Below are 27,513 nucleotides of genomic sequence, written 5' to 3'. Positions count from 1 at the left end.
GCCAGCCAGCTGTGTTCTGGTCTCCGAGAATTCTCTGTTCAGCGCTCTACCTTCAGTGGGCTGGAGGGGACTTTGTAGAAAGTTGTTGTAGAAACAGCCAAATGATTGCAAGGTGGCTTTGAGCAGATTTTAGAGAAGGGTTAATCCAGTGCATTTAGCCTTGTGTCATTCTAGGAATGAAGTGAAGCCCCATGTGGGGTGGAACTTGACAGCCATGTACTAGTGGAAAATAACTCTTTACACCAGTTGATGGTAGAAAGTAAGCTAATGTCATATGGCTGATGAATGCAGGGAGGAATTTAGGGAGGCAAAATGCAAGTACTCAAGTTGGAATCTGACTAGAATGTCAGTTAATGCATCATGTTTTGCAATGCGTGCATGAGCTCTAAAGATAAATTCTTGGATCCTCTGTGTTGTTTACCCAAAATACTTAATTTCCAGCAGTGCTGTGATTCTGGTACATCATGCTGGGTTACTGGACTTAGCACCATCTGCTGGATCACCGCCACTCTTTCCAGCAGCACCTTAGTGGTCTTGGGAGAGCACCTGTCTCAGTACTGATGTGCCCTGCTCTTAGGTCTGGTCTATACTACCTGCCTGAATCGGCGGGTAGAAATCGACCTCTCGGGGGTCGATTTATCGCGTCCCAATGGGACGCGACAATCGATCCCCAAATCGGCGCTCTAACTCCACCAGCGGAGGTGGTAGTAAGCGCCGCCGACAAAAAGCGGCAGAAGTCGATTTTGCCGCCGTCCTCACAACGGGGTAAGTCGGCTGCAATACGTCGAATTCAGCTACTCTATTCACGTAGCTGAATTTGCGTATCTTAAATCGACTCCCCGCTGTAGTGTAGATGTACCCTTAGTCTGTGAGAACTGACTAGCTTAGAGGGGCTAGGTGTTACGGTTGCAGACTTCTGGAGTGGTTTAGCTGATCTGTTCATTTACCTACAGACAGCATCCTTGGAGCTGTACAGGGCACAAATCTGAAGATTGTCCCTGACTTGAGTTTACAACTTGATAGACACGTAAGATAAGAGCCACTGGGAGGCCCAGAGGAGAGAACAAGTGTAGTTTTTGCTGGCAGAGTCCCCTAATGGAGACACAGCTTATACTGGCAAAAGGAGTACTTTTCCCAATACAGTTAAAACACCTCCCCAAAGGACATAAGCTATATTGGCAAAACGACTCTACATGCATAGCTATGTCAATTAGGGGTGTGATTTCCCTTGGGGGAGGGCACTCTCCTTACAGAAACATTTATGCCAGCAAATCTTTCTAGTGCAGACTTGGCCTGAGTTTTTAATAATTTTCCTGCTTTCACACACTTTTCCTCTAAGGTAGCATTGGGAAAGAGAAAGTGTTCAGTAAATACTGCACTGACCCACATCAAAGTGTGGGATGCCCCCATGTGTAATAGGGTCTCCAGTAATATGACTGTGTCCAAGCAGTAACTCAGAAATGAAATTAACTCAGGGTAACTGCTTTGCTATGGCAATGTGAGGGACTTTGGCCCCACTTTGTGGGGTTTTCAGATAGACTATGGCCTGGCCATTCTGTATTGTTTTTGTAAAAAGCTCAAGGAAGCACTAGGAGCATCTTGCAGGCACCCAGCAATTATCATAATAAACAGTTTTATCATCTGCTTGGCAATCAATAGTGTGGCTTACTCTGCTTTAGTATCTCAGTGGTATTGATTACCTTAACAACTGTGCTGCGGTTAGCGTATGTTAACCCCTGCTCTGCTGGTAGGGCCTGCCACTTTCACTGGAGGAGGGAAAAAAGTTCTGTTTTCAGTCTAGGCAAGATCACGAATTTGACAGCAGGCCAGGCCAAAATTAGCTTTAATCCTGCAATATCTGACCATACCTTTTCAAATGAGAAATGTGAAGCCTGATAAGTTTTGGGGAAATGGTATTTTAAACCTTTAGAGCAATTAGATTAAAATGTGACTCAAAATGCGAATATCAAAAGCCTAAATATTTCCCTCTGCTTTCCCTACTTGGTGAATTCTGATTGTGATCATTACTTAGAACATAAGAAAGGCCATACCGGGTCAGACCAAAGGTCCATCTAGCCCAGTATCCTCTCTACCGATAGTGGCCAATGCCAGGTGCCCCAGAGGGAGTGGACCTAACAGGTAATGATCAAGTGATCTCTCTCCTGCCATTCATCTCCATCCTCTGACAAACAGAGGCTAGGGACACCATTCCTTACCCATCCTGGCTAATAGCCATTAATGGACTTAACCACCATGAATTTATCCAGTTCTCTTTTAAACTTACTTCTACTTACTCCATTGTACCTTTGTAGAACAGTTTTTATGTAAGTGGTTTTTTTTCCCCTGAGCATTGATTGTGATCTCTGTACCTCACTTCCAGGAGAGAGGATGCCTGTGAGCCTTAAGGCTAAACCACACCCCTCTATCCAGGGTCCTGGGCCCTACGGTCCTTAGAAATTGACAAGAGCTGAGAATTATTAATGGAGTAAGAATTTGTCCTAGACGTTCCAGCTTCTACCGGGGCCCTGATTTCCCAGTGCTGGAATCTCAGGGTCTTCAGGGACTGCATGAGAACTGGTCAGCTCACTTGTATGTAGTTCTCTCTCAGCTGACACTCAAGGTCCCCACATGCTCCTTGGCCTGTGTGTGTGTGTGGGGGGGGTGGGGGGGGGTGGGGGGTATGGTTTCCCTGGGATACAGAATTGGGAACCAATTGCTAAGACCCCCTGGGTCCTGCAGTGGCACACCAGGGTCTGGACTGTGCTGTGTGTAGAAAAGGCTTTGACTAAGTAAATCTGTTGCAGCATTTGAACAGCCTTGCCATGCTACAGTCTCAGCTCAAGAACAGCAGTTCAGAGCTTGCTCTGGTTTGGGAGGCAGAAGTGTGCTTTCTTCTCTTTGGGTTCCTGACAGGAGGTGAGGAAAGCAATACTTCCTGGACCTTGGGTGTAACTAGGAAGTTTGGTCTCATGACCCAGTATTTCTCCTAATGGAATTTCCCATCAGTTACTGCCCTGCTGATTTCTGATCAATGAAAATGAAATTGCATCACCTCCTCAGAGGCATCATGTATGGCTGCTGCTTCCAGCCGTGTCAGTTCCGGTAAAATAATCTCATCAGGCGTGTGAGAGGGTAATAAGAAATAAAAATAAAACCCCACAATTAGCAAGAGGCTGAACAGCAGAGTAACACTGAGTCCTGCAGACCAGGAGAGCTACATTCAGTGACTCCTCGCTCTCCCCCAAAATCTCCTGGCAGTTCAAACTTGAGGCCCCCTGAATCCTATGTAGGCCTGCTCTTGGGTGAGCTCTGGAATCTGCATGCATCCAGGCACATCCTGGCACTTCTACCTATTTGGGTCACAGTTTAGCCATTCTATAGGTAACAACTGCAAGTTACATTAGGATTCTATTTGCCTGAAAGAGGTACAAAAATCTGGCACTTGCTAAACAGTGGCAGTGTGTGCATGGGTCAGGAGAGCCTGAACTCCAGACTCACAGCTTATTGAATGGGGTTCAGCCTATTGATGCCCACTGGTTCTTGTACTCAATGGGCTTTGTTTTAATCAGACAACTGCCTCTGAAGTGACACCATGTCCTAGACACCAGTAGCAGATGGATGGGTAGGTGCCGTGCCCATGGGAACAACCTGTTTTAGAAATTCTCATGTCGGTTACAAGGTTACACGTATGAATAAGGGCTTGTCTACATAGGACATTTTTTCCAGTTAGAGGGTATAGTTAAACTGGTGTAGATATATTGGTATAACTTCCTGTGTGGACACTTCTTATTTCCCGTGGCTTTTTGGCCTAATTTAAAGGCTAGTGCACACTAGAAGTGTTGCGTCTCTTGAAGAGAGTCTGTGCCCACAGACGTAATAAATCCGCCTTCGCGAGAGTGGGAGAAGCTCTCCTGCTGACATAGCGCTCTCTTCATCGGTGCTTAGGTGGGAATAAGCTACATTGATTGAGGGTGGCTCATTCACACCCCTGAATGATGTAATTTCTACCGAAGTACGTGGCAGTGTAGACCTGGCCTAAACTACTTCCAAAGCGACAAATGCTAAACCAGAAAAGGCAGGCTTATACCGGAATAAGAGTGTCTACCTGGGGAATTGCACCAGTAGAACTGCTGCAGTTTAAATTAATGCCTTAGCTTATACTTGTGTAGACCAGCCTTAATGCCTTGTCTGTAGGAACCGACCAGACAGTAGCAACTGTTTCCGGGGGGAGAGCTTGTTTTACTGGTTTCCTACACCCCGTTCCCTAACGTTCTCTTATTCAAAGTCGAGTTCTGCTGCTGAGTTATTGCATCCCATAGGTGCTCTAACTTGCACCAGTCATTCAGTTGAATCATCAGTGGATCAGTTCAGTCCCTACAGCCCACTTCTCTGCTAGGATCATTGCTTAAAACCCAAATTCCTTGTTAGAAGATTAAAGGACTGCGTCCTTGTGTCCGTCATGGGTGGCATGCATTGCCATCATGTAATTCACTGTGCTGCCTGACATCTGTTCTGGCTGGTTACCAGAACGATTGCAGAATGCCATAATGTTGCTGAGGTGGCAGGACTGAGCACTTCATGGATTCATAAAGTCACTGCTTAATTGTCCTATGCATAGGCTTTCCCAAAGGATGTGAGCCAGGGTCTGAGACCTGGCCAAAGAGAAGGGTGTGATTGATAACTCTTGCTACTGCGGTCTCTGTGTTTGCCCTTGACACTAGACAGAAACAAGTTCACTGTTTGGGTAAACTGGTGGAGGGAACACAGCTTTGGCAGGGACCCCTCACCAGGCACATGAGCCTGTGGTGGGTGAGTGGGCATGATAAGAAAGTTTTGGGTATTTAGAGAATACCTTGTTTGTATGAGCTGCTGTGGGGCATGTATAGACTTCACTGTCTGCCTTTATAAAGATTTCCATTTTGAGTTGTGTTTGTGTAGCAAAGAAAATGCCTGGAGTACTTCTGCTGGAGAGAGAAGGCGGTGGCCCTGCACAGTACAGGCTGATGGAGTACTAGGAAGATGTAGGATGGACAAAGATGCAGTGAAGCTTGAAACATCAAGAGTAAAAAGTTTCTTCCAGGGGCCATTAGTGTTACTTGAGCACAGAGTCTGTTGACTATAGTTCTACATTCCTCCTCAGTTCAGGCACAGCCAGTAAGAACCTCTGCAGCTCTGTAACCTCAGGCTGTGATCTCATCTGATCTTGTAAGATAAGCAGGCTAATGCGGAGGCAGTAATGGATTGGAGACTCAAGGAACAGGTGATGCAGGAAGTGGTGATAGTGATTCACTGAGTGTCCCTCTTGCCTCTGGGGCAGTATTGTCTGTATCAAAAGGGAGTGGGGAAGCACTACTGTTGGAGGAGCTATCTTTGCTGGTTTTTAAAGATCTCGCGTTTGTCATAAGAGTAGGTGTGTGAATCCCACTGTTTTGGCCTAATTGCAGTTAGAATGTAGGGATGTCTACCCACATTGCTACCACTGGTTGTTTCAGCAGAGGTAGCAGTGGTACTGGTGTAGACAAGATACTAGGCAGACTTCAGTTTCTATACCCTATTATGTACGGCTGCAAGGGTTGCACCGCAAAGGGTAAAGCTGCTGTTGACTGCTTAAAGCCTTGTCTGTGTTAGCACTAGTACCAATGAAGCCGAGTCAGTGGTAGCGAAGATGAGAAACTCCACAAAAAAGCCTAGAGTGGACAAAGCGTAGTTGTGTAATGTCTGCGAATCCCCCTGCAGTTTGTACAGGCAAGCTGCTCTTCACTTGGGAGGCAGGGTTCAAAGGCTGAGTGAGGAGATGTGGATTTTTGTCCTGCTGCTCCCACCGACTTGCTGTGTTACCGTGGACGAGTCACTTAATTTCTCTGTAGGTGTTTTCTTTATCTGTACAAAAGAGATGATGGGCCTTACCTTTGAGATCTACAGGTGAAACCCTCTAGAGGAACGCCAAGTATTGCAGTTAAAATTATTTATTACTTCTCTCCTAACTAGTTGTGTGGTGTTGCTTGTGAAGAATAGCTGCTATGCTCCTCCCCAGAGGTGGGTGATCTTTTTATATGGTTTGTAAAATGCATTTTGCTGGAAGGCACTATATATATTATGTATAAGCAGGGCCCTGTGTACTCCCCAATGCAGGGGGACCAGATGCTGTGCAGGGTTTGCCTTTTCAGGTAGGGGTCCTCTCTCCTGTTTCCATGCCAAGTAGTTGAGCCCTACAGCTTCCAGTCCTCTCTTGTTCAGCATTTTCTTTGCTTCCTGCTGCTTGAAAAGCTGTTTATGCTAATGATCCCATGAAGATCTGAGGAACTTGCTGTGCCTATACATGTGAGTCTGTGCATGTGTGTTTTCTACCCTATTAATGAGTGTGTGCAGGGCAACACTTGTTTGAATTGTCAGTGCGCCAGTTCCGGAGCCCTGTGCCAGAGCCAGCTGCCAGTGGCAAGGGCCCTCACTTTAAGCTTTTTTCAGACTCACTTTGGAGATACCTGCTGTGCGAGTCTTTCCTTTCCTCAGGCCATCTTTTCCCTAGTTCTCTCCCAGTGCCGTGCGCCCTTCTGCACTGGTTGGCAGGACCCCCGCAGAACAGAAAGTATCCAGCACTTAAACAGTAAATCACAGGGAAGCTTCCCCAGTCAGGGAGTACAGCAGGCTGGGACATAAAAAGGGAACACTGCAGCAGGATGGCAGGCTTGAAATTAGACGAAGGTTTCTGACCATCAGAGGGGTGAAATATTGGAACGGCCTTCCGAGGGAAACGGTGGGGGCGACGGACCTGTCTGGTTTTAAGATTAAGTTGGATAAGTTTGTGGAGGGAATGGTTTAATGATAAAACATAGTAGCCAAGGAAAACCAAGCAATGGTACATGAACAGCATAATGGCCAACAAGGGTCAGGCTAGAGACTCTTGCCTATATGCTCGGGGTATTACTGATCGCCATATTTGGGGTCGGGAAGGAATTTTCCTCCAGGGTAGATTGGCTGAGCCTCTGGAGGTTTTTCGCCTTCCTCCGCAGCATGGGGCAGGGATCACTAGCAGGAGGGTCTCAGCCGATTGAAGTCACTAAAACACAGGATTGGGGACTTCAACGGTAGAGTCCAGGGAAGGGTCTTGCGGCCTGCAGCATGCAGGGGGTCAGACCAGATGATCATAATGGTCCCTTCTGACCTTAATGTCTATGAGTCTATGAGTCTATGGGTTCTTCTGTTCCCCCATCCTGTCAGCGGGTGTTGGAACCCTGTAGGGTAGTGCTGGCTTGATTCCTACTCGCTCAGCAGGGCTCGTGTGGCTTGCTACTCCCCCTGTCCATAACAGAGCTGGGACTGTCTCTGGCCAGCTGGAACCACAGTCTGGACAGTGGTCTCTGCAGGGAAACTCTAGGAGCAGCCAAATGTAAGAAGAATGCATAGGCCGAGATTTGTTTTTGTTGTTGCTGTTTGCTTTGTTAATTAATGTAAACCTCAGAAAAGGGGTAAATAAAGGCTAGTAGTGTGTGTAGGTGCTGTCCAGAATTGGGCAGGAATACCTCGTGCTAACAAACACATAGGACGTAGCATTGGCATTGTGGTCCTTTAACTGTTTGATCAGTTACTTCCTATGGTACTTATCTGTTTCCTTCTCTCAAGAAGAGTGTGGGGAAAATAATTTGCCCTGTGAAATTAGTTGCTCCTTGTTGAAATGTTGGGCTACAGTGATTAAAAAATGCTGTTTTTGTTTTCTCATTAGGAAGTACATAATAAGAATCCCAGAGAACTGACCCTCTGAAATGTTGCTGGAAACCCTCATCAAGAACCACTCTGCAAGCTACACACATACTTCATTGCTATGCCTAGATTTTTACTCATAAACACCATTTTTATTCTATTATTCCATGTTGCAAACTCCTCAGATTTCTCTTAATAAGAATATCTGCCAGCCTCTCTGGCACCTCAGTGAGGAGCGAAGAGCTGTCCTCTGTCTCTCATGTTTAGGGTATAAGAAAAAACGCTTCTGGTGAAGCTGCGAGTTGAAAGAGCAAAGAACCATGGAGGACATCCCTGAATGCTGCTGCCTACCTTAAACTCTGGCTCTGTGCTGCACCATTCCTTTGAGCTGATGCTTTGGGACTTAGCCAAGAGCTCTCTATTCTAGAAAGTCGTTTTCCATGTATTTGTTTAATAAGTTCTGCTGTATAAATGTTCTAAAGTGACATGTCCATACAACCACCCCCTTGTGCATCCGTCCTGTGCATTGAATAAGGCAGGAATGCATTCATATAACTACAGATGTGTGCTCAAAGGGGCTGAGTTAAGCCTGCACGGGCAACCTACATTCTGGAGTTTCTTAATTTTCAAGTTCTTGGCTTTCCAATCTAACTGTTTTGAACATAGCCATTTCTGTATATAATTTCTTATGTTTTAAAAAAGAAAAGGTTAAAAAATATGGGCATGCATAATGCATCCTCAGTAGCATAGAGATTGTGAACTTTCAATACTGTGTTACTGGCCTCTGCCACTTGAGCTACAAGACCGTGGTTACAGAATTGGCAGCAGGGGAAAGGTGTTGTCCCAGTAGGGCATGGGTTCCTGGGGCTGAGTGTTGGTTTCAGGGGATAATTGGGAAGAGTCTGGCCTGGCTCTCTTCCCCTTCCTTCCCTGCTGCAGCTGATCTGGCATCTCTCTGTTTACGGTGTGGTGTCTGCAGCAAGCAGCAGTAGGGGCCCTATCTAAGAATATTTATTTGGTTGTTATTTTGGCAGGGTGCCACATCTTTCCAGAGGTTTGCTAGTGACAAAGGGGAATTGGGAATTTTTAACCATTCACCTCAGCAAAACATGAACGGCATTTCCTGGGACAAAGAAAAGGCCCTTCTCTGGCCTAAGGACTTTCCACATGCTTCCACAAACTTCAGAGGTGTGCTGCAAACAGTAGAGGTGTTTAGAGCACCTCAAAAAAAAAAAAAAAAGTTGCAAGAATTTTTTATAATGTAAGTATTAAGCAACCTAAATATAGGGTTTGTTTCCAGCTCTCCCTATAATTAACAGATTTCACACTCTCTATTATAGATGGTTGTGCTGTGTATTCTGGGTACTCTGAAAAGCTGATAATTTTCCAAACCTATATTTCCCATCACCTACTTTACCTGGTATGCAACAGCATCCAGCTTTATCCAGTTAACCGACATGGAAATCTGGGACTGTCCGATACATGAGGCCAGTGTTGTTAATGGGCAGTACAGGGTTTTGGTATCCCTGTAACAAAGCACACGTGGTGCCGAGCGGTGCGTGAACGTGAACCTGTATTTCCCCTCCCTCGAGGGCACCCACATGCAGGCTTCCAGCTCCCAGCTGTTACTTGTGGGCAGAGGACCACCTCTCACTCCCTCCTGACAAGGGATTTTAAGGCTGCGCAGCGGTCTGCCTACACTTCTATCCCAGCAAGCCAGACTGCTGCCTGCATTTTGCTTTCTCTCTGAGGGCTGTGACCAGTGTTATCACGCAGCTCTTTCTAAGCAAGCACATTTATTCTAAAGGTAAAAGCAATACAGAGCAAACATATTAAAACAATAAAATAACCTATACGCATGCTAAAAAGCTTACTTGAGGTCACCTCCTGGTTCCAGCCTAGGGCTCTGATAGATATTAGTCTGTCAAAACCCACAACTGGCTTTTCCCCATGGTTACAAGTTCATACATGTTAGATCCAGAATGAGAACAAAGGCTCAGAGACAGTTAAGCTTGAGATGTTTATCCAAATGGCTTTTCTTTGTCTTGGTCTCTGGAGAATCCAATTTGAACCAGAATACCGGAGGCTCCATAGGAGGTAGTACCTCTCTGGAGGTGTTATAATCTGAGTGATTTGCCTTGATCATCCCTGCTTGTTTTCACTTCCTGGAGGAGCTGTGGTAACCTTCCCCCCGTGGAATGCACATAGTCCGTAGCCCACAATGATATCACAACCATTAATACACTTAATACAACATGGTCGCCCAGCGGTATTGCTGGAAGTTGCCCTATCTGTCACGGGAGTGCGGAAAGAGTCAGTGCTCCAGCATCTGCACACCTGCACTCCTGAGATTTACTGGGGCCATGATAATTGGTTTCTCTCTGTCTGTCTGTCTCTCTCCCCACTAGATTTCCAATTAGCAGGAGAATCAAGCTATGAATACAGCCAGTCCTAGGGGCTAAATGAATGTTAGATTGCTCTGTGGAGGAGCTGCTTCTGGGTCATCCTCAGGAGGCCCCTCTTGTTCTTTGGGATTGGCATATTTACACAAATGAGAAAATAGAGTGTTCCCTTTTGGCCTCTGCAAAAGAGGCTGGAAAAGAGCCAGTTATGGGGGAAGGAGGATGGGTCTGGGAGGTGCTGAGTAGACTACATCATCCCTAAGTAGTCCTGATAACCAGGGGGCCTTGTCTGAGATCTTTCCCTTCCCTACCAACCCCAGCTTCTAGTAACTGAAGTTGAAGCTAGAAAAATTCAGACTGGAAAGAAAGTGTCAGTTTTTAATGGTGAGAGCCATTGGAACAATTCACCAAGGGGCATGGTGGATTCTCCATCACTGACCATTTTAAAATCAAGAGTGGATGTTTTTGTAAAAGATCTGTTCCAGGAATTATTGCGGGGGCAGGTCTCTGGCCTGGGCTACACAGGAGGTCAGACGAGCTGATCACAACGGTCCCTTCTAGCCTTGGAATCTGTGAATCAGTCAGCTGAATAGATGTCCTAAAAATGAATTTCAGTGTCAGCAGGAGCTACTCCACTAACCTATACACTAGACCACTAGTCTTGCTCCATCCTCCTTACTATGCACTTCAGCAAGCCGCGTTGGAAAGAGGAGACCGGGATAAGCTTCTGTGCAGTTCCAGAGTCCCCCAACGTTGGGGTGGCAGCACTGTAGGCCCAGCTGCCCACGGGTGTTTGAAGGCAGGACACTAATGTAGGAGGTGGTGCCGTATGCACTCACACTATTGATTCGTACAGTGTCCATTGCCAGAAGGGCTAGGTGCATATTTACAAAGTTTGAGTCTTTCTTCCGTAACTTCCCACAATGGGGAACACTCGAGCTGCTACTGCCTACAGAAATGTTTGCCAGGAGTCCTGACCTCACTGAAACCAGGGCTCATACCTAACCCAATGAATGTCACGTGGGGCCCTGCTGCCAGCTGGCCAGTGGCTGGGGCAAACAGTGAAAGAGCAGGGCTTCTGTTAGTCGAGCTCTTTCCTGCCCAGAACGCTGTCCTGGGCAGGGCTGCACCTCAAGGTGTCTGCCAGGGTCATGGCCAGCAGTGGCAAGCGTCTGCCTGTCTCTCACCTGATGTTGCTCCCCCTTTTTGGGGTGCCATGTGTGGGTCGTTAGCAGAGGGAACAGTTTCTCAATGTCTCTCCTTTTGTTTTCCTCCTTTCTCATCGCTTCCAGTCTTGGTTTACTGCCAAACAGCCTCTTGTGAAAGGGCCGCCTAATTAACCCTGTGCTAATTAACAATTTAAAATTACACAGCACGGCTGTTCATATTTAATTCTCGGGAAGCTTGGGCAACAGCAGGAACCCTCTCCTCTCCCACTCTTCACTCTCTGCCTTTCATGACTGCAGCAGCCTCCGCTCTTTAAGGGGGTAAGGAAGTAGGCGGCTGTAGACCAGAGCCTGCTCCCAGAGGTCAGCTCTTTGCTGAAGCACAGTGAAGGAAGCTGGCTTCAGACCCGCTGCTCGCACTGGAAATATTGGAACAGGGATTCTTTGGGGGGAGAAGTGAATGCTGTAGGAGATCACCCAGGGAGAAGCTGGGATTGACTTCACTCATGTTTTGGACAGGCAAGTGGCTGCAAAAGGAACTCTTGTGATTAGTGGAGGCCCTTGGTGAAAGTATTAGGAATATTTTTACTGTAATTTATTGCTTCACACACCTGAATGTTGTTTAATCCTGGTAAGAAGACATGGCTGTTCCTGTGGCTGAAGATACTGGCCCATAATTTCCCATCATCTAATCATCAAATATGCCCAGGCAGTGTTCTGGGAGGCCTTGAGATGCAGAGATTTAAAAGGGAAAATGTAGGGACTGGGGAAGGATTAGACCAGTGGTTCCCAAACTGGGGTTTGCGAAATGTTACAGGAGGTTCTTGGGGGGGGAGGGGAAATCCCCTAGTGGCGGACAGAGCTGTCCCTAGGGTCCCCGGGCAGAATGGGGCCAGCAGCCCAGAGCCTCTGGACTTCCAAGAGCTAAGCAGATCAAAGCAAGTATCTCTATCACACTGAGGAGACTTAAACTTCAAGACTCCTTATAAGAAATGGAAAGGGAGGTGGATATTTTTTGCTGTTTTTAAAATTAAATAGGCAGCTAGTATTGTTTTTAAAATTATTATGAAGAACAAGTTTAAGCTTTGTTGTAACATGTGTTGTTTGCCTGGACTGCTCAAGACCTGAATGCTTGTGTAGGAGGAACTCTTTGAGTTGGCTTCTTAAATCCCTTCCTGCTGTTTCACATCTGACCCTCCTTGATGAAACATAGGAGCCTTGTCTTACAACAGGCTTATTCAAAGTGATACAAGCTACGAAAGTGAGATCTTGGAAGAGTGTTGCCGTTTTCATAATGTAATAATACTGTAATGATTATTAATTAATAATAATAATAAATAATAAATAGTGTGTAATAAGCATGTCATAAAAACAAATTTTATATTTCCAAGATCACTGCTTTTATAATTTATACTCAGAGAGAATCCCTAGAAATATTCTTTTTTAAGAGAGGGTTCGTGAGATTTGACACTTTAGTCTAATCAAGTAGTTCCCAAACTTTAACCACCTGTGAACTCTTTTCACTAAAGGGTTATGGCTGACAGAGCTGAGAGTGACAAACACCTGAAGGATAGTTGTGGGGTTTGTGTAACAAAGGTGGGAGAAGAGGCTAGAGGAGGAATTGAACAAGAGGTGTTTCCTTCAGCTCACTATGCAGTATGTGGAAGCAGAGGTGGTCTTTGGGTTCTCACACTGTTCTTTCTCTAACTGAAGATCATTGATTTTATGGGAACCCATGTTTACAGACAGAGTGCTGATCGACTTGACGAGTTGACTTCTATCTCCTTAAGTAAGACCGACCTTTCCTTATTGACTGGCTGATAAACAGCAAAGAAGAGGAGAGACAGAGAATTGCAAGAGGATGAGGAAATGTACAAAAGATGCTTGTGCAGGAGGGCTCAGGCAATCCTCCATCATCTTGTTGCCCCTGTTCCTGGTCAGTCGGGATGGGAGATGTTAGGTCTGGGTTTAGAAGAAGACCCCAGGCACTAATACTGAACTAATGTGACGATCTCCCCATTAGACTCTAGTTTGCTTTAAACATGCAAATCCTGGAAAGAGCTGAAATCTGCTGTTCGTATATGAATGGGAATGATCAGCTGTCTGTACCTCTTCTTTTCTGGCCCCATCCCAGGAAAGTGGGTCCTTTCTTGGGGCTGAAAGGAATGGGCAAGAAAGCTCCCAGTCACAGAGCAGAGAGGACAGAAACCTGTCCAGGGACCAGTGGAAATAGTACATTCAGGGCATTCTGGCTCAGGAGTTTCTCAGTAGCAGCCTTCTGAGATTCAGAAAATCAAAGACAAAAAGCAAGGAGATGCTTAAAGCAGCATCTCCTGAGCCAGTTAACTGGCTGAGTGGGGGAGGGTTGTTAGAGCAACACAGAGGCAGAAAAGCCCACCAATTAATTGGTAAATGCTTGCAGGTTTCTTCGTCCTGGCCTGGCTTGGAGAGGAGATTGGCTTGCCTGTCAATAAACAAGTCCCCAGTGCAGCATCAAAGCCGCAGTCCTTTATCAATCGCGGCCTCCTCTTCCCGCATGTTTCTGTAACTTACCAAGCATTTACGACATTGATTTTACAATCAGGCTGTTAACCCTCCCACCCCATTGGCCCTGCTAACCTTTTTGGCCCGAACTGTCAATCAGGCATCTTCCAGCCAATCAGATGCATTCCCAGAAATAGTCTAGAATTTTGAGTGGCCCTATTTCTTGGCTTTAAATATTTCTTGAGAAGCCAATTGCATTTTCTTATTTTAGTTCTGTCCCTATTACTTTGACTTTTGTTTCACAAAGTAATACTGTGTTAATGGGAATGAACACTTGTTTGTATGCATGTTGAGGGTTACAAACAGAATGAATCTTTTACAGACTTACTTTTTCCAAGAAGTTGATTCCCAAGAGCATATTGATAATGGCTTTCCAGGTACCTTTGTAGCAGGTGGGAGACTTTAGGATAGTTTAGAGTCTCGCTTTTTTCCACCAGCCAGAGAGCTTTGGGGAGCGTAAGTGATCAAACTGCTAGCCAGAGGCAGAGAAAAAGATGGAACTCCCAAATAGGGTCCTGGAATAGCACCCTGAGAAGAGTCCCAGCAGGTTGGGATGTGAGAGAATTGGCTTCTCGCTTGGAGAGGCTTATCAGCGCTCTTGCCAGTTTACTACTTGCAAATTTAGTCCTGGACATAGCGTCACAGAAATTGTAAATTTTACCTGTGGGATTGGTGTGAATGGGGTAGACTGGAGAGATTGAGGGGATAACGCAGAAGAAAGTAGAGTGCATGCATGTGTGTACATATGTATATGTAATGAGAGAGGAGGAAGTGATAATGTATTGAAGGAAGAAGAGAACTATATACGGAGAGGGAAATACAATAACATGGAGAGAGAGAGAAGGGAAAGAAGAAATAGCATAGATGGCAAATCAGGAAAATATCCACCATGATCCATTATAGGAAAGAAAAATAAATATGGGTGAAGAGTGAAGCCAGGAAGAAAGAGCAGGCATAACAAATTTGCCAAGTGATACATTACTCAAGTAACTTTGTTATAGTCAAGTAATTTATTCAAGAACCACTTTTTGTGGCATTCAGCTAGCTCTGTAGCTAGTCAGACGCTTCTTGGAAAACATTCCACTCAGTGAAATTTGTCAAATTGCACATGTAGCTGATATTTTTTCTCCGATGTCACCAACCCCCATAAGTAACATTTAAAAATTTATTAAAAGGAAACTTCATTTGTTATATATTTTATGGTGTTCCAATTAAACCTAGTACATGCTCAACAGGGCCCGATTACTGAAAGGGGTGGTTTGTTTGTTTTTTACAGTATTCCTTTAAATTTCAGGGCATACAGCTTTGGAAGAATTTAGCACCACAGGTGTCTTTAACCATAGCTACTGGGTTCAGTCCTTGGGTCAGGTAAATTTACAAACTCTGATCATGATAGATAGCAGTTAAAGAATTTTACATTTTCAAAGCATATAATTAAAACATTACAGATTAGTTGTATTGAAAGAGACCTAGAGTTGGTGGTGGACAGCTAATTCTATTGGCGTTTGTAAAGTAACAGGGCTGCAAAAAAGGCAAGTGTAATGTTGGCTTGTATGTACAAAAGCATCATCTCTATGGATCAGTGAGATGATGATTCCTCTCGACTGGTCTGGTGTGGGGTGACCAAACCTGGAGTATTATTTGCTTTTTTGGCACCTCCTAAGAAGAAAGTTACAGATTAACTGGAGGGAGTTCAGAAAATAGCAAACAAAATGGTCAGGGAGCTGTAAGAAATTATTTATGAGGAAAGGTTATTTTAAAAATTATGTAGGTATAAATGCGTTACTTAGATTGACTCAAAGAAACATAATTAAGACTAAAGTATAAAATTAAGAAATAGAAAACTTAAGCTGAATATCGCATGGATTCCTGACAAAGATGTATTAGGGTTTGAAATAATCTCCCAGGGAAACTCCGTACTTGGGACATTCACAACTAGCCTGGACAGTTCAGTAGCACTGCAGGAACAATCCCTGCATTGGCTTAAGCATTTTCTAGATGAGGTTTCTGAGCTCTGGTTTCTGTGCTCATTGTGGTAATGAGGTGCTTAGGAATGACTTCTGTATGTCCGTTGCAGTTGCACCAGAGCTCTACGGAAAGGAATTCCTGCCTCCTCCATCCGTGTGGCGATGCCTCTAAGTACATAACCCAAACCGGCTTGTCATGATTTGCAGCAAGCTCTTGCTGATTGGCAGTCCGTTGTTAGTTGTTGGTGGCTGTTTGCGTTGTGGTTGTGCCTAGTGGCTCTGATCCAGGACCAGGGCCTTGTTGTGCTAGGTACTGTGTGTACATACATATCAAAGGCTTACTCTGCCCCTAAGGGCTTATCAGACAAGACCCAACCAATGGATGCAGCAGATTGTGGGAACGTGAGGTAATCGTGAGACCGGATTAATGTTGTACGCAGCAGGCACTGGACACCAGCTGCATTGCTATCTTCAGGTGATTGCAGATATTGTCATAGGGGAATTTCAAGGAAAGTCAGAGGATAACATACTGCTACTGTGGATTTTGACAGAGAGCGTCTCCCAGGAAAAAGTGGCACCATGCGGGAGAGCACCAAGATGCTTGTTTGAAAATTTGTCAGATTGGCAATTGTGGCTGGCAGCTTTGGCCCAGGGATGGAGGTTGATGGCTCAGTAGCATATAAGATGAAAAGTAAGAAGGGGGGTAGTCCATGAAGGACCTTAAATGTCCAGCTAAGTGCTTTGTTTGATATAATGGGGATTGAGGCCTGTGCCAGGATGCAAAGGGGTGTAGTAGGGTAACATGGCTGAAATAACAAGCCAGGAAGATGACTTCTCCAGCAGCATTTTGAATAGATTTGATGGCATTTATTAAGAACAGCAAAGAGATGGTTGTAACAGTAAAGACATGAGATACTGTGGGCTTGGATGAGTTTTATAGCTAGAGGGAAAAGCTGACTCTTAGAGCTGTTGAGCAGGAAAAAGTGGTAGAATTTACACAGCTTGAATGTATGGGCCTAGAGAGAGAAGTAGAGATTATGGGCCTGAGTGATGAAGAGGATGGTGGGGGTGATGACTGATAGGAGTTGGGACGGGCAGGTCATGTAGTTTTGGCCATGTAGAATTGAGTTGCTAGCTGGACATCCACAAAGGGATGTCTGCCAGAAAGAGATTTTAGCTTGGACAGGAGACTTGTCTGAAGTAGCAAGGTAAATCTGAAAGTCATCGGCGTAAGGATGATAGTTAAAGCCATGTTTTTGAACGAGAGGTGGGTATAGCTAGAACTGGGGACCTCTAGTGAACCCTGGAGCAAGTGGAACACAAGGCTGGGCAGGAGCGTTGTAGGATGACCCTAGGACTCGTTACGCATGTGCAGATACGCTTCCAGTACGCCCAGTGCTCTGTAATGCTGAATGGCTTCAAACAGAGCCACGGTGGAGTGAAGGGATCATAAGACTTGCCCAGAGCTGGCACAGCTAACTCTTGTGAAATGCTGCAGTGCTTCGTGCGAGGCGCAGCGTTTGGCTCTTCTCCTCCTTAGATACAATGTGTGTGTCCTTTTCTTTGTTTACAGACTTACACCTGAGTTGCCCATAGCTGGGTTTGCCATGTTGAAGTTAGACTTCTGTCAGTTTCGGAAAGGACAGTTGAAATGAACTTGAGGGAAAAGTTGGGACCAACCACCACTTTTACTTCTGCTGGCTCTTTTAACCGATTTTCAGTTCATGTCACAGTTCAGTTCAAGCTGAGTGGAATACGTTTTGTAAAGAAGTATAAAACAGAAATCCAAAGGTATTGCATCTGCCCTGTCGTTCATCAAATAAGTGTGTGTGTGTGTGTGTGTGTGGTGGGTTTTTTTAAAGATCAATCCATTTGTCTGGGAAAAAGATGTTCTGTACCATCTTTCAGTTCCATCTATTGCTCTTTGTCCCATCATTTACTGTTTGCATGGCCTAGAGGTCATTTAGTCTTTCTGTTCTTCTTTTTCTTATAATGCAAGAACAAGGGGATGTCCAGTGGAATTGGAAGGTAATATGTTTAAAGCAATAAAGGGAAATAATGGTTTTAAATAATGCACGATTAACCTGTAGAACTCATTGTCACAGAATATCACTGAGATCAAGGCCTTAATAGGATTCAGAAAGGATTAGACACTTACAGCTGATGAGGACGTCTAGTTATATTAGACAGTAGAAAAAAATGGGAGAGGTGTAAACTCTCATGCTTCAGGGCATAGCCAACCATTAATAGAGATGGGTTGGAAAGAAACTTCACCCATGAGCAGGTTGTGCACGATGGAGTTTCTTACCTCCTCTGAAGCCTCTGATACTGGCTCTGACACAGGATACTGGCTAAAATGGGCCCTGGATTTGATCTGGTTTGGCAATTTCTACATTCTTAAATAATTTCATATCCACTCTTTATATAATATATGGAGATATACCTATCTCCTAGAACTGGAAGGGACCTTGAAAGGTCATCCAGTCCAGCCCCCTGCCTTCACTAGCAGGACCAAGTACTGATTTTTGCCCCAGATCCCTAAGTGGCCCCCTCAAGGATTGAACTCACAACCCTGGATTTAGCAGGCCAATGCTCAAACCACTGAGCTATCCCTCCCCTCCCCTCCACTCTGTTATATGCTTGGCTGCATTTAACTGCTTAGATATCCAGATAGTGTCCTGTGAGTTTGAGGACCTTGGGAGTTGGTCCAGGTCTTGGTGGTCCGTGGCAAAGATGATGTGTGAAGGGTACAGCAATGTTCTCTCTATTACCAGGACTTTTAACAGAAGAATGTGTCTTGAAATGGCAGGATCCAAGTTCAGGAGTCACTTGCTCTGTACGTGTGTGCTAGGAAAGTGTATTAATTCCCGTGGTAGTAAGGAGAGTGGGAGGGCCTCTGTAGCACGTTCTCCATAGAGGTTTAATGTTGCAGCTGTTACTTACATTATTTCATTGTAGCTTCTTAATTCTGTTTCCACTCAAAGGCTTTTCTAGTTTAAAATCGGCTTAAATTGCATCATTTTTAAAAAGAGCCTAAGCTGCTTAGGGATACAGTGCAGTTACTAGTCTTTGACAGGGTCACTGCACCCCGGCCACGCCCAGTGCCTCAGTCCAGCTCTTACTTTTTCTACCTCCATCACTGAGTAGCAAAAGAGGGGCAAGGCCACCTTTTCTTCCTCCAGTGAGGAACTGGTTTTAGTGCTCTTTCAGCCCCCAACATGGTTGTTCTCCCTGGCTTCAGTTCCTTTGCATTATCCTCATTACCTTGGGTTAGGTCTTGCATTTCAGAAGGTTATTAGTGGGGCGCTATCTCCCCTCCAGGGCTTTGGATGCTCTAGGATTAAATGGACTGTGTGCATTATAGTGACTGCTGTGTGGAAACGCGGTGTGTGCCTTCTCTAACTTATTCGCCTTTCTCTTTCTTTCTGTCTCCCCACTCTCTCTTTGCCTTTAGGTCCAAGCCGTAGTGGGTGCAATGAAAGCTCCATGCAGGCCTTACCATGGAAGGCTGTGACTCGCCTGTCATCTCTGGGAAGGACAATGGGTGTGGCATCCCTCAGCACCAGCAATGGACTGAACTCAACAGCACCCACCTCCCTGACAAACCCAGTAGCATGGAGCAGTCCACAACCGAAAACCACGGGGCCCTAGACAGCCTGAGGGTCCCCTTTAATGAGCGCATTCCAGACAGCACCAACTCAGCTGGCCCCAACACTGAGTCCACTAGCAAAGAGGTCAGCTGCAACGAATGCTTGGCCTCCTTCGCCAGTTTACAGACCTATATGGAGCACCATTGCCCCAGTGCCCGCCCACCTCTTCCACTGAGGGAGGAAAGTGGGAGCGATACCAGTGAGGAGGGGGACGAGGAGAGTGACGTGGAGAACCTTGCTGGAGAAATAGTCTACCAGCCAGATGGCTCCGCGTATATTGTTGAAAGCGTCAACCAGTTGATCCAAAGTGGGGGAGCCTGTGGCAGTGGCAGTGGGGCTCTCCCTTCGTTCGTTATGAACTCTCTACCCAACGCTGGGGGCAAACAAGGAGAACCCTCCTCTGCTGCACCCGTGTACCCACAGATCATTAATACTTTCCACATAGCCTCATCCTTCGGGAAATGGTTTGAGGGCTCAGACCAGTCCTTCCCGAATACCTCAGCCCTGACGGGCATCAGCCCCGTCTTGCACAGCTTCCGCGTTTTTGATGTGCGACACAAAAGCAACAAGGATTACCTGAACAGCGACGGTTCTGCCAAAAGCTCCTGTGTATCCAAAGATGTTCCCAACAATGTGGACCTGTCCAAATTTGATGGCTTTGTGCTCTATGGGAAGAGGAAGCCCATACTGATGTGTTTCTTGTGCAAGCTCTCCTTTGGGTATGTCCGCTCATTTGTGACCCATGCAGTGCATGACCATCGAATGACTCTGAGTGAGGAGGAGCGGAAAATTCTTAGCAATAAGAACATCTCCGCTATCATCCAAGGGATAGGCAAAGACAAGGAACCCCTTGTAAGTTTTCTGGAACCAAAAAATAAAAACTTTCAACACCCTTTAGTTTCCGCAGCTAACCTCATAGGCCCTGGACACAGCTTTTACGGTAAATTCAGTGGCATTCGAATGGAAGGGGAAGAGGCTCTCCAGACTGGCACTGCCAGTGGAGCAGAGCAGCCACCATCAGGCATCTTGGCGCCTGGTGCCCTCTTGAACCTTGGTGGGCTGACCAGCTCGGCTCTGAAAACCCCAATTACCTCAGTCCCCCTGGGCCCGCTGGCTTCCAGTCCTACCAAATCCTCAGAGGGAAAAGACCCTGGGGCAGCAGATAGTGAGAAGCAAGAAATGGGTGACCAGGATAGCCTCTCGGAAAAGGCAGAGCCAGCTGAGGAGGTGGAGGATGAAGAAGAGGAGGATGTGGAGGAGGAGGAGGAGGAGGAGGAGGAAGAAGAGGAGGAGGAAGACGACGACGACGATGAGGGTTGCAAAGGACTGTTTCCAAGCGAGTTGGAGGATGAATTGGAAGATAGGCCCCATGAAGAGTCTGGGGCTGTGGCAGGTAGCAGCAGCAAAAAGGACCCTGCTCTCTCAAACCAAAGCATTTCTAACTCTCCCTTAATGCCTAACGTGCTCCAGACCCTGTCAAGGAGCACAGCTTCTTCTAGTTCTAATTCTGCTTCTTCCTTTGTCTTTGATGGTGCAAACAGGAGGAGTCGTTTAAGCTTTAACAATGAGGGCGGTGGAGCCAGTGTGGCAGAGGGCAGCAGGAGGTTGGACTTCATCGATGAAAGTGCCAATAAAGACAATGCCACAGCACCAGAACCAAATGAGAGTGCAGAGGGTGAGGATGGGAGCTACATCTCCCATCACCAGCATGCTGGTTCCCTCTGTGAGCTTGGGGGTGGGGAGTGCCCCTCGGGGAGTGGCGTGGAGTGCCCAAAGTGTGACACCGTCCTGGGCTCCTCACGATCACTAGGCGGCCACATGACCATGATGCATTCTCGCAACTCGTGTAAGACACTCAAGTGTCCCAAGTGCAATTGGCACTACAAATACCAGCAGACACTTGAGGCACACATGAAGGAGAAGCACCCCGAGCCAGGTGGCTCATGTGTGTACTGCAAGAGTGGGCAGCCACACCCCCGGTTGGCACGGGGCGAGAGCTACACTTGTGGTTACAAGCCTTTTCGCTGTGAGGTCTGTAACTACTCCACTACTACCAAAGGCAACCTCAGTATTCATATGCAGTCCGACAAGCATCTCAACAACATGCAAAACCTGCAGAATGGAGGGGGAGAGCAAGTCTTCAGTCACGCTGCTGGGGCAGCGGCAGCAGCTGCGGCAGCGGCAGCAGCTGCGGCAGCAAACATTGGTAGCACCTGTGGGGCCCCCTCACCCACCAAACCAAAAACCAAACCCACCTGGCGGTGTGAGGTGTGTGACTACGAAACCAATGTAGCGAGGAACCTTCGCATTCATATGACCAGTGAGAAGCATATGCACAATATGATGCTGCTTCAGCAGAATATGACCCAAATCCAACACAACCGGCATATGGGCCTTGGCAGCCTGCCCTCCCCAGCTGAGGCTGAGCTGTACCAGTACTACCTGGCACAAAACATGAATCTACCCAACCTGAAGATGGACAGCACTTCATCCGATGCCCAGTTCATGATGGGTGGATACCAACTCGATCCCACCAATCCTATGGCAACTATGGCTCCATCTCTAGGTGAGGTTGAAGTGTTTTCCTGTTTTTGCTGCTGTCATGTCTGTGTGGGGGGAGAGGGATTTTCTTTTTGCCATTAGGCTCTGTGGGTGGATGAGGTGCTGTCCATCCCAATCTTTTTTTCTCCAATCCTATTCTGAAATATCTATAGCCTTCCACGCAATACATACATAGTTTGGTGAACCATGAAAGGGATACAGACCCTTCTCCATTCTCACCCTAACTTTTTCTTATCTTCAGAAAATCTTGGCACCCTCTTGTGTTCCTATGTATTTCTTGTGAACTTCAGGAAACTCTGTGGATGAATTGAATAGGGAAACACTGAAGCCACTGAGAGAGGATGCAATGGGTGAACATCGCTGATTGGATTGTTAAGGGTTCTCCAGTACCCGCAGCAAAGGCACCTTATACTCCCTCCTTAGTTTGGAGAGGGTGAAGCATACTATTGAAGGGGGATTTAATGAGAAAGGGGGAGGTCTGATGCTTGGAAGTTGCATTGTATTAGAGAGAGTAGATGTTGGTTATGGGGGTCTGGATCTGGAGAAGTGAAATATATTGACAATTGGTAGGTCAGGATAAACGTGATTGACAGTCGTGATAGATGCTTGTAGAGTGGGTGATATTTGCTTGGTGAAGGGGGCGAGTAGAGATGGTTGCAATGGATGCTGGTTTGAGATCTGAACTCAAAGCTTGAGCACCGAGAGTTGTTAGGCTAGGAAGGGTCGGACAAAGGTTGGCTTGTGTAGGGAAGGGAGGTGATCTGTTTATTTTGAAGAGGGTTTGTCATCCACACAGCATGTTCTCTGAACAGGCATATTAACGGTACTTTATTACCTGAAAACAAGACTTTATTATACATATACGCATTTATGTTGGCATCACAGTTGTCAGTAAAGGCACAGTCCTTGCACCAAGGAATTTACTATCTAAGAATAAAGTTAGAATTTGGAATGATGGGCTAAATCTCTTCTTGAAAGTCTGATACGCTGTTATAGTCAGTTAAAGGACACAACTGTATCTTCACCTACAGGAACCCTTGCTATAGTGCACACAATATGCATCTATCCATGTGTATTTGAGCTTCCTATTGCCAATCCAATATGAAACAGTGAAGCATAATAGAACTCTACCAGATCAGCTCTGGCAAGGGTCTGTAGCATTTACCAGCTGAAATGACCCTTTCTCTGCACCCCAGTTCACTATAACCACAATTATTTGACACTGCTTTCAGAAGTTACATATACAAGGAGAGCACCTACTTTATCCTACATTCCTCTGACCTGACCTCCTTTTTACTGAACTCCGTCATTTGTAATCTTCTTCATCCATTGAGATTGGACAGGCTAGCTTGGTCTAAGACCGTTACTCCTAAGGCACTACGTTTGGGTTCCCAAGACGCCAGCATCTTTTCCCTATACCCCTGTAGCAATGTAGCTTATTTCCGCACAGAGGGGCTTGATGATCTTAAATTTTCAAAACATCTGTTTATTTGAGAGAGGAGAGAACACAGAACATCAAAAAGGAAAAGAAAAGGAAAACTGAGGAATGGAAGGCACTACAAACAAAAAGTAATTACAATTTTCTTCCATGTATCTGTTGTCCCAGCTTGTGTCCTTGCGGAAGGTGGCAATGGTTTTGTCTTTGCTGTGACTTTTTTTAATCGTTCCAGGTTGCCAGTAGAAACTATATAGAAACATTTATAATGTAGCTTGTTGACATTATTAACATTATGGGGAGTCAACATGTTTAGGGTTTCCTGAGACATACCCCCGTCAAAGTCCCCAGCCCTGCCTACCTTAAGCTCTAGGGAAGTGTGTCTGAGAGGAAGTGGGAGTAACCTAGCTGGTGTCCTACTCTTGAGTGACTCCAGCTGAATTACGAGCATCTTGAATGAGTCTGAGCTCGTTTGGGAAGTGATTTGTGACTTGTGCACTTTATGGCATTAGGAATCATGGCTACAAATCTTGAGCTAGGAGTTGCGGGGCAGAGTCCCTGCCCTTGCCAATAAGCACTGGACAATTCTAGCTGTTAGACCCAAAGTAAAAGATTTATCCTATTAGAGTGGCTTTGTTCTGCATGGATGCCTTTTAAGCCCCTTCCTCCTCACTTCCTTAGTCATCTGTCCCTTCTTTTTTATTTGCTGCTTATAAACATATTCATAGTCATTGTTTTGGCAGGTAGGAGGTACTTTGCCCCTTTTTTTCCATTGAATCCCAGACCTGCCTGTGGCTTGTAGGTTTGAGTAGAACACTGGCTATTCTGGGGACTCCATTTCCGTTCAGCATTCCTCATTGTGCAATGTGATTGGGATGGACTAGCTCAGAAGAGAGAGGCTAGGTTGCATGTCAGGAAAAATGGCCTGACGGGGTAGGTAGGCTGTGGAAAAGTCTCCCAGGGGAAGCAGAGGAAGCCTAGTTGTTTGGGACACTACAAATGAGTGGCTTGTGCACTAGCAAGTGCCCTTGGGTGCATAATACTGCCCTGGCAGGAGAGGGAGTAGTTGATCAGACAGTACAATGGTGGGGATGGAAAACGTACCTAGATAGAGGAAAGGCCCCTAATCCATGCATGCCCTGGCACGTCGAAAGGAGTGCATGTGCCAGCAAGCTGGACTTTTCCCTCATTAGCCTTGTCTCCTGTCTGTGAGCGTTGTGTGTGCTACTGGGCGTGGGACGCCTGCTCCAGTTGCCTGTGCCTTGCAAGCAGACGGAACAAAAGGCTTCATGGCTCTTCCCTGACTAGAGACGTAACTATCATTATGGCCATGCATCTCCGCAGGGAAGAGAGGCAGCACACGCAGTGCATTGAAAACTAGCCTCCACCATCCAGGAGCACTTGTCTTAGAAAAGGTTTGTGCAGATTTCTGGATTCTGCACAGGTTGCACGCCTGCTCAGCAAATTGAGACCGCTCCCGATGCTGGCTGTTCCTCCGCAAATGACGGATAGCCTAGAAAGGAAAACAAGTAAATCTCCCTTTTTTGATTAGCTTTAGACTTGAAGGCTAATCAGGCTTAAAAATAACCCCTTAAACTGAGCTGGCACGCAGACAGGCTTAGTTGTTGAAGAGGGGGGAAAAAGCAAACCCAAACTAGCTGAAATGTGGGGGGAGGAAAGAGGAGCAGAGCTCCCCCATGGAGGCTGGTGGTTGGGCTATTTGCTTCGGCATGAGATTCCAGGTAACGGAGAGGAGTCTTCCCTCCTTCCACATCCTCACGCCTTTCTGACGATCTAAAGAAGAGCTCGTTGTATCCATTTACTATAAGTGAATGGAGGTCAGCTCTTGGTTTAGCTGGGTCAGTGATAATTTGAAGAGCGGGGATATGACAGAGCGAGAGAGAGAGAGCATGCGTCCTGCTGACTTTTTCTCTGACACATACGCATACTTGTACTTCCCGTTATTAGCCGTCATCCTTTCTTTGGCCATAAGATCCTCCACCCCCCACCCCCCGGCCAGGACTTTCTGTGAGCGTATCTACCATTCTGAATTTTTGTTTCAGACAAGTGCTGAGGCTTCCTGCTAAGAGCCTGGTACTTTTAGGGAGCTGCAGCTGTCGGCTCTTGCTAGTTGCAGAAATGAATTACTTTTGGTGCTGCTGCAGCATAACTTCCTAATCACACTGCTTGTGCTGCTGTGCATCATGGCCAGAGAGTCTCCTATTCAGCAGGGGCTGGGTTTGGATGTCCCATGGGTGACCTTTCTTGTCTCTTCCCTGTGTCCTTGCCTGCCTGAAGAGAACTGTCCGATTTCTGAGAGGTGACCACATAGGTGATAGAGCCCGCAAGTGGGAGAGTGTCAAACAGTTTTTCACAGAGCAACACAGTGGAGACTTTCCCCTCCTAAAATCTGTTGGGACTCGCATTTATTTTCTCTCTGGCTGGCGAGGACCTGCTGTGCTCCTGGCCCAAGGGCCAGCAGGTACTGGGCTGGGCAACAAGGGACTGTTGTGCTCCGGGCCCAATGGCTGTAGACCCAGGCAGCTGGCACTTTTGTGCCTGGCCCGGGATACCAGCAGGGCAGAGGCCTGGACAAGGGGTGAGAAGTCCTGTTGTGTTTTGCTTCTGACCCACGACCTGGTGGGCATATTATGGGGCATGCTGGGGGAGTGAATGTTCTGCTCTGCTCCTGTCATGGGAGGTACAGGATCCAGCTTTTCTGACTTGTATTTTTCTCTCTCCTTTGTGCAGTGGGTGGAGAGATCCCCCTGGACATGCGGCTGGGGGGCGGGCAGCTGGTGTCCGAGGAGCTAATGAACCTGGGTGAGAGCTTCACACAAACAAATGACCCATCACTGAAGCTCTTCCAGTGTGCTGTGTGCAACAAGTTCACTACAGACAACCTGGACATGCTGGGGCTGCACATGAATGTGGAGCGCACCCTACCTGAGGATGAGTGGAAGGCAGTGATGGGGGACTCATACCAATGCAAGTTGTGCCGCTACAACACACAACTCAAGGCAAACTTCCAGCTCCACTGCAAAACTGATAAGCACGTGCAGAAGTACCAACTAGTAGCGCACATCAAGGAGGGTGGCAAGGCCAACGAGTGGAGGCTGAAATGTGTGGCCATCGGGAACCCCGTGCATCTGAAGTGTAATGCCTGTGACTACTACACCAACAGTCTGGAGAAACTGCGTCTGCACACAGTTAACTCCAGGCATGAGGCCAGCCTGAAGCTGTACAAGGTGAGGCTTGATAGCTCTTTATCTTCCTTGTGGGGGACCCGACTGTCAAATCTGAACTACGATGAGAGTGGGATTTTAAACCCATTCAGTCTAGTACCTCCACGGGGCTTGGCCCCAGGCTCACTGGGATCACACACCTTGTCGGCTTGCACTTTGCTAGCAACTCTTCTGGGCTCCGAAAGCCTTAGGCCAAGCTTTTCAAAAGTGATAGTGACTTTTGGGTGCCCAACTTGAGAGGTTGAGCACCTGTCCTCTGAAAATTAGATCCCTTTAAGGTGTGTGACATTGCACATCCAAAATCATCAGTCCTGTCTGAAAATCGCATCCCAACAAATGCTTTCTCACTGCTAATCTCGGAAGGGATTCTGCTAGCTAGGGTTTGCCTTATGTCAGGTTGCTCATCCTTGCAAACAACTTTCAAAAAGCTACTCCCATCCAAGCAGGAACTCCAGGCAGTGTGCTCGGGCTAGGATGGAGAATGCGTGTGGGGAGTGTCAAAGAAGCTGCCAGTGCCCTGTTTCTTTTGCGCGGTGTATATAGGAGTGCTAAGGATGTGTTCTTGGACCGCTGCTTGAGCCTGCTGGAAAGGAGCGAGAACAAATTCTATACATGTAAAAAGCAACAGAGGGCCCTGTGGCACCTTTGAGACTAACAGAAGTATTGGGAGCATAAGCTTTCGTGGGTAAGAACCTTGCATCTGAAGAAGTGAGGTTCTTACCCACGAAAGCTTATGCTCCCAGTACTTCTGTTAGTCTCAAAGGTGCCACAGGACCCTCTGTTGCTTTTTACAGATCCAGACTAACACAGCTCCCCCTCTGATACTCTATACATGTAGTTGACT

At 46.5% G+C, this 27,513-nt stretch overlaps 1 protein-coding gene across 3 annotated transcripts in view; it reads left to right on the top strand.

Moving 5' to 3' along the window:
* Positions 1 to 27,513, top strand: part of ZFHX3 (zinc finger homeobox 3) — a 286,964-nt gene that overhangs the window by 75,595 nt on the left and 183,856 nt on the right. For 2 of the 3 annotated variants that reach the window (XM_054048756.1, XM_054048755.1), the window contains exons 2-3: positions 19,232 to 21,993; positions 26,176 to 26,672. In XM_054048756.1, the coding sequence (XP_053904731.1) occupies positions 19,278 to 21,993; positions 26,176 to 26,672 (3,213 nt within the window). In that variant the 5' untranslated portion in view covers positions 19,232 to 19,277. The remainder of the gene's footprint in view (positions 1 to 19,231; positions 21,994 to 26,175; positions 26,673 to 27,513) is intronic. The other variant, XM_054048757.1, reaches the window with a different exon arrangement.

This window comes from Malaclemys terrapin, chromosome 14, assembly GCF_027887155.1.
Source record: "Malaclemys terrapin pileata isolate rMalTer1 chromosome 14, rMalTer1.hap1, whole genome shotgun sequence".
Classification (NCBI taxonomy): Eukaryota; Metazoa; Chordata; order Testudines; family Emydidae; genus Malaclemys; species Malaclemys terrapin.
Note: the sequence above shows the minus strand (reverse complement) of the source record. Positions and strands in the feature narration are given on the sequence as shown.